This window comes from Falco rusticolus, chromosome 15, assembly GCF_015220075.1.
Source record: "Falco rusticolus isolate bFalRus1 chromosome 15, bFalRus1.pri, whole genome shotgun sequence".
NCBI classification, from domain to species: Eukaryota; Metazoa; Chordata; class Aves; order Falconiformes; family Falconidae; genus Falco; species Falco rusticolus.
In genome coordinates, this window is record NC_051201.1 from 19,397,440 (window position 1) to 19,411,574 (window position 14,135).

At 39.6% G+C, this 14,135-nt stretch overlaps 1 protein-coding gene and 1 long non-coding RNA gene across 9 annotated transcripts in view; one reads left to right on the top strand and one right to left on the bottom strand.

Moving 5' to 3' along the window:
* Positions 1 to 14,135, bottom strand: part of LOC119157794 — a 786,943-nt gene that overhangs the window by 622,238 nt on the left and 150,570 nt on the right. The gene's annotated exons all lie outside the window — the stretch shown is intronic.
* Positions 1 to 14,135, top strand: part of LPCAT2 (lysophosphatidylcholine acyltransferase 2) — a 32,771-nt gene that overhangs the window by 8,849 nt on the left and 9,787 nt on the right. For both annotated transcript variants that reach the window (XM_037409050.1, XM_037409051.1), the window contains 8 exons: positions 45 to 157; positions 3,084 to 3,144; positions 4,145 to 4,203; positions 5,488 to 5,522; positions 7,796 to 7,850; positions 11,121 to 11,203; positions 11,757 to 11,882; positions 12,985 to 13,138. In XM_037409050.1, coding sequence (XP_037264947.1) covers positions 45 to 157; positions 3,084 to 3,144; positions 4,145 to 4,203; positions 5,488 to 5,522; positions 7,796 to 7,850; positions 11,121 to 11,203; positions 11,757 to 11,882; positions 12,985 to 13,138 — 686 coding nt within the window. The remainder of the gene's footprint in view (positions 1 to 44; positions 158 to 3,083; positions 3,145 to 4,144; positions 4,204 to 5,487; positions 5,523 to 7,795; positions 7,851 to 11,120; positions 11,204 to 11,756; positions 11,883 to 12,984; positions 13,139 to 14,135) is intronic.

Consider the following 14,135-nt stretch of genomic DNA (forward strand, 5'->3'; position numbering starts at 1 on the left):
AAGCACTAGTATAAGACAAATAAAAATTTTTATCTCTTCCACAGCAATTTTAAGTTCCCTTCAGCCTGTAGCAGTTTCTCGTCAAGACCCTGATTCACGGAAGAATACAGTCACTGAGATAACTAAGCGGGCATTATCAAGAGGCCAGTGGCCACAGGTAATAAATACATTACTACTCTTCTGTCACGTATTCATATCCCATATTCACTGTGCATCACAATGCCACGAGTGCCCAGCTGAACAGGGTTCTGTTGATGTACGGAGAAGAAGTTAGCTCTCAGGTATATGACAGGGTTAGGAAAGGAAGACAAGAGGCTGGTGCCCAGAAAGAGTTTTGTCGTGACAAATGTGTCAGTTAAAATCCAGCCAGTACAAACTGCTGTTCCAAATGCAGATGCTCTTGACTTTCTTATTTCCCTATTCAGTCTTAGCACGGTGTTTTCAGTGTAGTAGATGACTTGCATTGGTATTACGTGAGTCAGTATTCTTATGTGTGAGAAGCCATGTTGCACATTTAGATCGGTCTGCCTAGTGGAAAGATTTTAATGTGGAAGAAATAGTTATTGGTTCTGCACAGTGTTTTCCATGGGCATACCTCAGCAAGAAGCTGCTGCTGCATTTCTAGGCCTTGGCTGGCTTTCCATCCTGACAAGCTAATGGGGCGGGGCTTGCTTAGGATGGACAAGAGCATTGAGGCAGCAACTCTGCTGCTTTTACGACAGCTGGAATGGAAATCTGCATCCTTTGCAAGAAGAAAGACCTGGAGCAGCTGTGAACCTACTGACACCTCATTTGGCAGTGTGTCTGTGCTTTCTTCTGTTGCATTGACTCTGGTCTCACATTGCCTTCAGATACTATGAATACAGTGTCATTGCCATGCTGCTGGACAAATACAGGCGGCAATACAAGACCTTTCTCCAAAGATACCCTGTGCAGATTTCTGTATAAACTCATGCTTTGTGTTTTGAATTAGTTCTTGACTTGTTTTCTTAGGGGTTAATTTACTTAAAGAAGCGACTGGTTCAGTAGCTAAAGTCACCAGATCTCTTTAGTCATACCTCCTAAATGGCTGAGAACAGTTAACTTTGCCTTCACTTTTGTTCCAGTGAATGGCTCTTGAGGAAAATTAAAGAGGCAAGTGAAAATACAGACTTCAGTAGCAGGTATCACTATGACTGCTAGACTGAATGCACTGCTCTACATTCTGAATAGTCTCTAGAAACAGAGAACATTCAAGTAGGGAAGACTTATACTTGCCTCTTTTTTTGAAATGGCATTATTTAGACATTTCATGCATCATTTTTAGTTAGCAAGTACCTTACATAAAGCTTTTTAGTTAGTGTTTAGACTACCTTAATTTGAATCACAAATGCATTTTTCTAAACTGCCATAAATATTTTTAGAGCCTTCGTTATTTTTTCAATTTGACAGTTACATGGAGGATTTAAAATGTGCACATGTCAAAGCCAGGAAGGCCTTTTTTTTTGTAATACTGTGCTTACAAACTACACTGATGCTTATGATTTGTTAAACTGTTCTGGATTAAGTGATACCAGCAAAGCCCTGGTAGACCTAATCTCTGCTGAAATCAGCATGGGGAGGAAAGGGGAATTGGCTCTACACCAATACTGCACTTGGGATAACAACTAGGTATGTATTATGGCATAAATAGTCTATTAAGAGTCAAGTAATCTGGGAATCTCCAAGACTTAGTCAGCAGTACAACTGGGGGTGTCACTAGGTAATTCCAAGCCCTCTACCCGGACCACACCTTCCTCCTACTGTTTTTTTTTCTTTCTTTCTTTCTTTCTTTCTTTCTTTTTTGTGAAACCTGACCACAAAGTGATGTCTGTCATATCCTCTTCAGAGTGCCTGGGCTGCATTCTCTTAGCACAATAGAAAAGGAGGAGTAGCTGGATTCCCTGTTTCCTCCTCCTAAAACCAAAACACAACAGGCTGGGCAGCACTTGTGCTTATTAATAGCGTGAGGTTCTGATTAGTGCTTCTCCCAACCTTGTACCAAAACAAAGGGGAAGGAGGGAATGTTTACTTACTCTTTGGTCAGTTACTAATAGGTTTTCTGGGGCTTATGACATAGGCTAAGCAGAAACATACCCATTTTTGTGTCCATAGCACCAGCAAACAATTCCTGATGACAGAATGCATAGTTGAGGACTAACTGTAGATAGGTATGTGCAGCTGTCATACCTTAGAACAGCCTGTGTGTCTTGGGTGTGACTAATGATGCCATCTTTCATCTAGTCTTGACCTGTTTGTTTGGAGTGAAGTGAGAGCACTCCTTGAGCACTCTTTTGCTCCAGACCAGTTCTTGTGCTGAGGTTTTGGAATGCTGCTTATGATCCTGTAGTGATCTGAGAAACACAAAGCTTCCTTGTATATTCCTTAGGGGGCTGGATTCAGTGTGTCACATTGCAGCTCACTGTGCATCTAATCTAGTATCTTTCAGACACTAATTTAGAAACCTTCTGGGTATTTGGTGGTTCTGAGTCATTCAGGTTCCGAGGCTACGCCGTGGTGCGTAATGCCTTCAGAGCTCTGCATCACATGCACATGCTCTCTCTGCCTTTTGCTGCTACCCCTCAAGCTGTGATCTTCTCATCACAGCTGGGAGCTCACTCATGTTGATGGCATCTGTGCCTGTAAACGCTCAAGTACCTTATGGACTTCATGTCAGCCCAGACTCTTGATGTTTATACACCCAGCAGTTCAATAAGGAGCTGCCGGCAGAGGAACAATTCTCATATCATTACCAACACTAAACATTCCAAGTGAAACACTTGAAGTGTTTTGTACCATATTTCTGAACTGACAAAGGCCTTTCCCCAGAACTCCTCTCTTGCAAAGCATCTGTTTCCAAATCAGGATGGATCAGATTAATATTACTGTAAGCATCCTTTACTTATTTGTTCATTTCCTTTTGAAACAGTGATGATATTCTTGTGATGCAGTGTAACATGTCACAGGGCCTGCATAAAAAGTCAGCCCGTATGTAACTGATGCTGAAGTATAATCTTTTTATGAAATGTGTGTGTATATGTATTTCTCTCTCTTTAAATCCCAAGATACTGATTTTCCCAGAAGGCACCTGCACAAACCGATCTTGCCTGATCACATTTAAACAAGGTGAGAGATTTTCTTGCATGGTTGTTGGAAAATAATGCATGGAGTATTAATTTGGTAGTTCTAGTAAGGCCTGTACTTCTGCAGGTACATCCTCCGCAACAGCACTTTAGTTATGTCCTACATTACTGAAGTTTCAGTGGCACTAAGGCCACTATTTTATACTAGGCAGTTTACTTTTCTGATTTTTGCTATTTTGTAGGATGCAAAATACCCGTGATGTATACAGTTAGTTGTTTGGGTTTTATCTGGGTACAGTTTTCATGGAATTTATTTACCCAGAAACTTGACTGTGATTATTATGAGATGAACTACCAAAATATATACTACTTAAGATGTTCTTTTAGATGAACTTACAGTCATGCCCTTCCTGTGCATTTTCCCATGCAGGACTTGGCAACCAAGTTATGAAATCTCTTTGCATAGTGCTTAGCAAGGCAGGCCCATAGATTATTTTTAACACAGATACTTGATAGCATCACTGATCATTAGATTGTTGTGCTGCGCTTCAGTTAAAGCCATGGTGTTCTCCTTTCTTACTGCTGAACAGTGTCTCGGGTAGCGAAGTTACAAAACCATTACGACATGCTCAGATCTATATCACTTAGGAAGATAATCAGAACAGAGAAGGGTTCAGGAAATGCTCAACAGCCTCGTGAGCATCTAATCCTTTGAAATGAATGCCAGTCAATGGGGAGATAATACACAGAAAACGAGTTTGACAGTGCAGGAATCTCAGATCTCAGACAGCTTTCTCCTTGAAGTGGAGACTAACCCTTTTCTGTTCTGATAACTTGCTAGTTGTTCTGCTGATGTACAAAAACAAAAGAAACTAAAAAGGAAAAGAAAAAAAAAGAGCTATGCAAACAAAACAAGAACACTTTGCATTCTTCTTGCCTTTTTAAAAATTTCTTCTTCCAGATACAATGTCTTGAATCACTTAAAACTCCCAACTGCTGTATTAAGCTTGGTCTTAACAATCAATTCTAATTTCGGGTTGCAGGTGCCTTTGTTCCACAAGTCCCTGTACAACCTGTGTTGCTCCGATACCCCAACAAGCTGGTGAGAACTTTCTTCTATCACTAACTAGTAGTATGGAAGTCAAAATCCTGACTTAAACGCTACCTACAGTAAATATTTTGCATTGTCACTGGAGAATCTATTGTCCTGGGCTTTAGCATTGGAAAGCTCCTGGAAGCAGCAAGGCTTCCCAAGTGTCATTATGGTGTAGTTGCTATTCTGATTGTGAAAAACTTACTGCTGGACTTCTTAGCTATAGTTCAAGTAAGAGGGAGCATGGGAAAGTATTGCAGCGGAAGTTAGAAACTTCCTGCAAAGCCGCAGAGCCTGTACTTTGAAGTCTAAAATGCACGCAACTTCCCTACTAGTTATAATTTTTTGTTTAAGCTCAAAATGCTCTTACTGCAAAGGGTTTTGCAAAGTTTCTGAGCAAAAGCAAAGCTGAGTCACACAGTACCTCCAGCACCCGCTCCTTCAGGCACCTCAGGAGGGCAGCTTTGCAGGTGGTTTTTTTTCATGCAACTTTCCCTTGTTTTGCCAAGTAAATGTTTACATTTTCTGCCAGGTGTAGGGGTACAGCCCTATTGGTCTGCTTCACTGGCAAGTGTAAGGCTGGGACATGGGTCTAGCAACTTGTTAACTTTTTATTTGATTATCTGGTCATCCAACAAGTCCAGAAAAGATAAAAACTTTTATCCCTTATGGCTTTTAAGATGAAAAACAAGTGATTGTTATCATTGTTGTTATTTACAAAGATTCCTTGGTGAAATTCTTTTACAGGTCAATTTCAAAACTGAAGTGAACCACTAAAGGGGACTGGTATCTCATTTCACTGATAGGATTTCAGGATCTGCAGTATACATTGTAAAAAATTACTTATAAGAAGTAATAAACATAGAATAAGGGAAAAAAAGCAACGCAAAAAAAGCATGATAGATTACCTATGCAGAAATGTCCTTAAAAAAATAATCTAATATATTTATGAGGGTGCCTTTCTAAAGGGACTGGTGAAGTCCTCTGAAAAAGTCTTACTAGATTATTTTTTTCCTACTTTGGTTGTTTGAATCAGAATGAATGATTTAAAATACTTAAGTAACTATAAATTTTATTCCTAATTGATATTATCAGAAGTCTGCCATGCTTATTTCCAGATTTCTAAGGCAAGGAATACTAGTCACCTTGACACCTTTATTTTCACTACAGGACTATAAAATCATCAATCACCTGCTTTGACTAAACTTGTGCCTGTTTTATATTGTAACTTACCTGCTCTCTAACTTTAATCTGGTTTTGTCATACATTTCTGTGCTTTATTTTTTCCCTTAGGATACTGTGACCTGGACATGGCAGGGCTATTCATTGTAAGTTTCTTCATCCTACCGAAAATTACATACAGAATTCTTTTCCCCCATTGCTAAACAGTCTGCCAGACAGATTCAGCTAAGCCAAGACACATGTTCTTCTCAATCTGTTTTTATGAGGGGGAAATACTTGGGGATAATGCTGTCATGCAGTGGATTTCATATCTGAATGGCTAGAGAAAGGGTTTGCAAGTGGGGAAGCATTTTGTTGCACATTACAGAAAAAGTAAGATGTGAAATTCTTTGTCTTTGGGAAACAATCATAGTCATCAAAATCCATACATGTTTACAGTTTCCTACATGGTATACAAATAAGAATAAATAAATGTTATTTTATCCCCTCTGTTTATTCATTCCTCCATCTCATTTTAAGTCATATGAGAGTAAATGAAGAAGATGGGCCAAAAAAGTATTAATTTTCCTCATCTTTCCCTGTTCAGACATCTAGGGTTCTTCAGATTATTTTTGCTTGACTCAACAAAAGCAACTGTTTGAGATCCCAGTGAAGAGGCTATGGTATCTGACATTGGAATAATGAAAAAGGTTTCAATAAACCAGTTAGGCCATGGATCTGTGTTTACTCAACACAGGTGGCCTTCTGATAGGCTAAAATATTTTATTAAAGGATTAAAAAACATCTATGGCTGCACTGAAAATATGTCTGGAAAATACTTTTCACCTTATAACCATTCGTTAAAATGTGGATTTGCAGAATGCATATACCGCATTTTCATCTGGAGTATGTAGTGTATCTAAGTACGGTAGTACTGATTCACTAAGTGACTAAGATTTTTAAGGCCCCTGATTTTGAAACACATCTGAACTAATGGAGCAGATCATAAGCACCTTTTAAGGTATCATTAATTAATCCTAGCATCTGCACAGGTAGAATTGATGACCTAGATGAAAATGTCCATCTCAGCTTCCCAAGAATTTCTTGCTGTTATTACTGCTGTTACAGTTATCAGCATACTGAGAGTAGTGAATGTTGCAAATTCAGTAGCATGCTACAGTTTTCCCCTATGGAGGATTTATTCCAGAAGATTGAAAAGGAGCTATGTCTTCAGTTATGAGAGATGGTGTAGGAATAGGTGAAGAAAAATTAAATTAGAGGTATTCCTTGGAAAGGAGGAGGCTGCCCATTCACTAAAAATTGAGAAATGCTCTAAGCTTGGTGGCTGGATGATAAAGGCTCAAATCAGAATCTGTGAGAAGATGAAAGGAACAGCTTAGGAAAATCATGGGAAGAGAAAGGATGGATGAGGTAGAATCTAGAGATTCTTAACAAAAATAACTGGAGCCAGGAAAGGATGGTCCCCCACCAGATCACTGTCACACTGTCTGTAAAACTTCCTGGATATTGTGGCCAGGATGGGACAGTACCAACCTCCCTCAGAAACCTCCTGACCCAGTTTCTGCTTTCACTTACTGTTTCTTTCTTACTTTTGTGCCTTACTGGGAGGAAGACCTAATGTTATGTGTTAGAAAATCAAGCATTAAGAGTGGATTCCTGCAGGAAGTGGGAAGGATCCCATAGTTGTTCTCCTGCCTTTTCCCTTTCTCCTTTTTATTTTGTCCAAAACAAGAACAGAACAAAGGCGGCTTGAGGATTCTCTATTGTAGTTTCCCTGATTTAAAGAGAAAATAATGCATTTCTGCTTAACAGTCAAAGTGAAAATAACAGGCCAGAAGTGGAAGTGATTACGCTTATCCTCTCTCAGTTTCTTCCTCCCCCACCATCACTAAAATACGTGACTTTTTTCTAAAAGCACTGAAGGTCCAGAACATAGTGGCAATTCATTAACACATTTGTGTAAACACTACTATAATTTGCAAAATGGCTAGCAAATAATAAAAAACCTTGCTTCAGTTCTGCAGAAGGAAGTTACTAGTCCCATTTTGCAGATGAGAGAATAAAAGATAAAGTAAAGCTACTTCTCAGCATCAAAGCTCTTAAGGCTTTAAAATCCAATATGTATTCACCTCTTTAAAGATAAAGTTTGGCCAACTTTGCTGGCCAAAGAACTGTGTAGTATTGTTAATACACATGACAACAGACAAGTTGCCTGCCCAGCGAGCAAGCAGCAGGTACCTCAGAAGCCCTGCAGAAATGTCGAAAGCAGCATTTCAGGGAACTTCACTGCAAAGTACTTCAAAACCTTGCCCAATATTGGTTGTGGTTTTGTCTATGCTTTAAAATGTTTCACCTACAGACATGCAAATACTTTGTTTTTAAATAAGTAAAACGTATTTTTCTTCCTTTTTGCCTGCAGAAAAGAGCTGTGCGCAATGACGTTGTGTCAGCTCTTCACAAGAGTAGAAGTTGAGGTAAGAATCCGAAATATTTTTGTACTAACGTTCAGCAACCAGGGAATTGATACCTTAATATAAATGCATTATTCACGTTGTTAGTCACTGTTAATGAATAATAAACAAATGTCTCAGAAACAACAAGAGAATCACAGTGAGTAATAGCTAGAGATTTGTTGTCCGTATCGGGGTATCACTTAATCTGAGTTCCCAAAAGGAAGCTGTCAGAAATGCCTTTATTTTTAAAGCGTTGTAAAATAATTTTTAGTTATCGCAACATACATTTTACATGTTAAAACTAAGAATATGTTCTGTTAAAGGTAACAACTTCTTTTTCCCACCTTCTCATTTTCCTGCTCCCTTCAAAGTATCCTTGTCTTCCTCACCATCTTCCCAGACTGAACTCTAAAAGGTTTCTGCAACTAAGAGCTTACTGAAGGCTGGGACTTGTACTGAGCCTTGTATAACAAACAGGTTCCCTTGATCATTAAAATTGGCTGCACAGCAGAAAGACAGACCAATGACAATGGAAACAACATACACGCTTCTTAGTATCAGAACATATACTCTTTAAGTGCTCCCTATCAAAGAGTCAACATTCAAAACACAGTAGTTAGGAGCCAGATAACTGAGGTGTGATCAGTTTAAGTGTTGTACTTCACATTCCTTACCAGACCACAAAGGATTGTCAGGGTGGACTAAGTTGGTTTAGGGACCAAAGGAACAGGAGAGATTCAGACAGGTTTTGCTGTTTATTTGCAAAACACAGAACTTGGCAAAGTTGTGCAAAGCTCTGTGAATACAAGCAGTGTTGCTACTACTAACAATTAGCAATATAGTCTTTGTGAAATAATGAAATTCACTTTAAGGGAGCACCTTGTTATTGTATAGTACATGCAGTAGATGTGTACTTATAGAAGGTATACTAAAGAGCTAATTCTCCTAATTATTTTTGTACAGAAGGATATACCTATGTAAATTATATATGTGGGAGCAAGGAAAAGTTAATGTAGCCCTTCCACTAGAAGGTTTATTTTCCTCAACTTCAGAACAGAACTCAAACTTGCCAGTTAGGGGAAATAACTTTAATGTTCCAAAAGATGAAACTGAAACATGAAAAAATAATGCAGCTTTCACAGCAGTATGTGTCCCCAAACTGGAACTATTTCTTAGCATCAATGCAAAACTCCTCCCATTTCAAAATCCTTCCCATTCTAACAAGAGAAGGGGCAGATTTGCCTGAGGAATGAGAGAATCCAACTGCTCCATTTAGGAGTGGACATTTCTATTGATGTCCCATGCTGTGAGCAAGTAGCCTCTCCACTCCCTCTTGTGCTGCCTCTACCTACTGTGCAGGAACAGTGATGTACTCCTGTAGTCCAAGGGAGCATGTGCGCCTGTCTAGTCACGTTCTAACGAACTAGATACTGGAGATTAAACAGTGAACCTGGCACTGAGTTTTACAGCTGCAAAAGATACAGCATTTGGCAAATTCTGTAAGAAGAGAGACTGGGTCAAAAGCAGATCAGACAGGTATTTTTGCTACTGAAAGAGCAGTGAAGAATTTTTCTTACATGACTGCAATTTGACAGGGAAGGTATACTTACTAGTCTATACCAGATAAGCAGCTGGGGGTGTGTGAGATCACGCATGCCACCTCAGGAGGCCAAGAAATCAAATTCTTTATCCCCCAGCTGTGGTTTCTGGCAAACTGGTTTTATGAATAATTGTAGGTGGGTTTTTTGAAGGCGACAGAGGTGGTGTTTAACCTACCAGAAATTTAGGTTGCTCTCTGAGCAAGACCTCAGCCTCAAATGATGTAATGACCACTTTCAAGACCATGACCTATGTTTGCATAGATAAACTTCTCAGATTTACGACTTCATCTCACCCAGTGATGACACAGTTTTCTGTATCTGTACAGTGTACCTGTGCTTCCTTAATTTAAAAGATATGTGACTTCTGAAGGGGAGTTGTAATAAGCAGGGACATATGTCAGACCTTGAACAGAGCTGGCAGCTGCTTCCAGAAGGAATGAAAACTCAAACCTTAATGTGAACAGCTGGACCCCTGCTGTCCTTAAAGGGGAGAAAACTTCTAACTATAAACAGAAAATTGTTATGGCTATTTGACAGATAACCATTTCCATAAACTTACAGTTTCTGATTATAAAGAGGCAGCATTCCTTAAAAACAAATACTAAAAGGCTGTTCAGGAGGACTGCATTTATATGGGACATTTACTACTGTATCAGTGCATGACCAGCAGCTGCAATATAACTGAAGACACATTGACACATAATCAGCAATTGTATCTTCCAATGAACCATGACCAAGACCTTATACTTATTCTAGAATTGCTGTATTCTAAGATTTAAGGGCAAGGTTTCAGGGCGGGAAGTAGCAAACTCAGATAAATGATAACCGTAACTGAGAAAAGGCATGGTAAACAGAGCTGCAAGCGAACGCTGTAGACTGAAGTAGGAAGAACAAAATACTCCCACATACGCACTGCTTTGCAAACAAAGAGATGCTAATTCACACTGTGTTAGATAATAGTTAATCTATAGTACATTTTTAGTGTAATGTTACTTCAAGTTCTTACATACAAACATTGAATAAATCCTCAGCAGTAAATACGTTGCCATCTGGGGTGTTTTCTGGGTTTGGAAGGAGGAGGATATTTTGCTGGGGCTTTTTACTCTCTGCTTGGAGCTCCAAAATCAAAGTATAGTGTCCAGTTAGTGTTCTACTTACAATTCAGAACTAAGATTCCTTAACATTTTCATAGTGGAGCAAAAACTTACAGGAAACTTAACAGTCACATGCTGACAGATACAATCACCAGGTACGAGGTGGGACTATAGTGTGTACTTAAAAACATTAAAAATCTTACATCAACTATCCCAGTATGTAACATCACTTATAAAGTGATCTTTGAAAAGGTGCGTACAGTATTTCAGACTCACATTCTTACCAATGTAGCATTTAATTTTCTAATTAAATATACATTTAGTATACCGTACTTCTTTGGGGGGTTGATTTTTCATATTAAAGCAGCTTCTGCCAGCCTAAGAGGTGGTTCTGGACCGAGTCTCGGTGGTGTGGCTGGGGTGGAGGAGCCAGAGGGGTTTCTAAGGCGGCTGAGACCTCTAGTGTCCAGCTCCGTCACTTCACTGCACGGCTCTGGTTTTCTGCTCTTCCCCCATTCCAAACAATGGCAAGAAGCTGTTCATGTTGCTAATAAAGTGGTGGCTGTTGAATTGATCGGATAACTCCTCCCTTTCAGTTTCTGCCTGTTCATGTTCCTACCGACGAAGAAAAGAACGATCCCATTCTTTTTGCCAACAGAGTCCGACAAACCATGGCAACGTATGTCATCAGTCATTAATAAAATCTTTGAGAACTCTTCTTTTATATTCAGCAATTCCATACATATCCTAGCCGTAAAGTTCAATTTAGGCAAGTCCCAGGTACTATATATAGGAATTGCTCTAAATTTTCACTAAGAGGTGTCAAATTCCTATGCTAAACCACCCTGATTGTTCTCACATGAAACTTAAAGAAGGTTGTCTTACCTTGGAGCATAGTATGTTCAGTTCATGGAAAGCTGGAATAAATTGCTTCCTTATTTGCTTGGCAAGAATAAGTGGGTGGTTTGTTCTCCAGGGTTACTGGGCTGCATTTATAAGACTGTAAATCTTAGAATATCATGACACTGCCATAATGTAGTTTCACAGTATGGTCTCAGAGTTCCACAGAATAATATGTAGTGCTTTATCCTATTTGCAGCCATTCAAGATGAACTCTCATTTGGTTTGTATGTTAGCATTAAAGCCAAACTAAGACAGAGGAGGGAAACAGTCAACTGAAAGTAATTTTAATGTAAGGAATTTATTTTTATTTTTCTTTGATTTTGTTTCAGTGCCTTGAATGTGCCAGTCACTGATCACACTTTTGAAGACTGCAGACTGATGATTTCAGCAGGACAGCTGACTTTACCCATGGAAGCTGGGCTGGTGGAGTTCACCAAAATTAGCAAGAAACTCAAGTAAGGGAAGTTTAGCTGCTGGTGGCATAAGTACTGCAGCACTTGACGGCCATCTACAGAAGGATAAATCACCTGACAACTGACTTGGCCATGTGTAATATAGTGTATTTATGCGTACAACTGACATACATAAACTATATGGAAATCAGAGATGAGGAAAACCCCAGTAACAGCTATCCCAAGTAATTTTTGTGGGTAGTGTTACAAGGGGAAAAATGTATTTTTCTAACTTTTTATGGAATCAATCTCACCAAAAGGTGAGGAAGGTAGAGCGGTACCTATTTTAGGCACTTGATGGTAATCTTGGTACCCAATTTAAATTACTTTTGTGGAGATGCACAGGCAGCATGTGGTAGGAAGAGTCTTTTTTCCAGTCTGAGACTCCAGCCAGTGAGTTACTGTTTGCAGCTGTACTGTCCAGCCATGTTTCACTAGCGGTGTCGACTTAGTCTGTCTGCATACAGTAGAATTTGAGTACTGAAACACTTAATTGTAATGCAATTCCATCAAATAACCTGGCATGGCTGTGGTCAAATCTGAAGTTATGTGCTATATATCCATTTATAGAACTTTGTCTGGAACGATCTTCAATAGATACATGGCAATCCTAATTATTTTTACTGAGGTGCATGGTGTATTTCTGCAGAGAGATCAGATACTTCTCAGGCTGCGGTAACGCTAGCGTTTCAGCAGAGAGTTAGCTAATAGAGCTGAGATCTGTTCCCTTCTATTAAGGAAATACTCACCCTAGAGCATGATGCAGCAAAATAACACTGCCCCTGAGTTTCTGGTAATGAAAAGCTCTCTGCTAAACTAGCCTAGTAATTGGACAGATGATTCTAGGGTTGGGAAGTTACTCTAAGGAAGTCTGACATACCCAAGCATAGAACTGCCTGCTTTTAATATTAATAACCAGGGAGAACAGTCTTTCATTGCTGATTTCATATAAAATATCAGGTTGGAAGTACAGCATTTCTAATGCTGTACACACATACTCTCTTTGGCTGTTTTTCACGTTGAACACTGTAGTAACTCTTACTGAAATTCCATCTGTCCAAGATCTGCTGTGTAGAAATCTCTTCTCTCCCTCGTGTTTGCATAGCCTAAAATGGAGTCATGTCAGAGAGCAGCTGGATACCTTTGCTGCTATTGCGAGTGCTTCCAAAGGGGGACGAATTGGGATTGAGGAGTTCGCAGAGTACTTGAAGCTGCCTATTTCAGATGTCCTCAGAGAGCTGTTTCTACTCTTTGACAGGGTGAGTAGTTGGTTAACCGACTTGTTGACAATGTTGTGTTAAAAATCACATCCCAAAAGGATATTTAATTCATTATGTCCAGCTTAGTAAAAGCTTCTTGATTAGTAATTCCTGTAGGCTAGACAGGCGACTCTTTAACAGTTTCCTCCTTATGTTTCAATGGGAAAAGGTTGGTCAGTTTGTAGCTTGTGAGACAACAGCCATCCATCAGATCAGGTTTCTGTACCACCATCAGATGATAATCTTCATGCTGGTAAGGGCTGAATATTTCCTTTTGCCTACCCAGATTTTGAGCTTATGTACACTCCGACAGCTTAAATAACTGTTGCAAATAGATAATTTAAGGCAGATTGAAGCTGACTAGAGTGTATGTTCCTGCTGTGTTTGTAAAGGGTGCTATTAGACATTATAAGGACTCCTCTTGCCTATCTCCAGCCATAAAGGAGGCTATGTGTTAATCTGATCATTTAGGCTTTCCCCCATAGTCAGTGGTGATCTCTCCCATTTTCTACTTCTCTCTGAAGATTAAATTGCTCTGGATGTGCCCCTCTGACTGTAACAGAAGCAGCAGTGACTAGAGCATAGCACAGAATTCGTCTTACGTCTAGGCATCCAGCATGTGCTACAGTGCAAGCAGCATGTTGTCCTGCAACCGCTTACAAATTGGAGTTTGTTTCTCATTGTAGGAGCTCTCCCAACTCAGCATCACTCTTCCTGATCAAGTTAGCTTTAGCAGTGCCCTCACTGGTCCTTGGGAGATCATTGTGCCGTATATGCCAATTAAAACTGTTTCAAGATTTTTCCAGATAAAAAGGTTTTACAAGCTCTAAAATAGATGAGAGTCAAATATATTTCCTTAGTTGCTGAATGCATTGAAGCTCTAGCAGGGCTCTAGGGACTCGTCCTTTCTTCGTTGTTGCCTCCCCATCTTGAACCATTGGCTCCTACAAACATGTAGTCCGAGTCCTGAAGCACAGTACATGCAATAGAAATACGG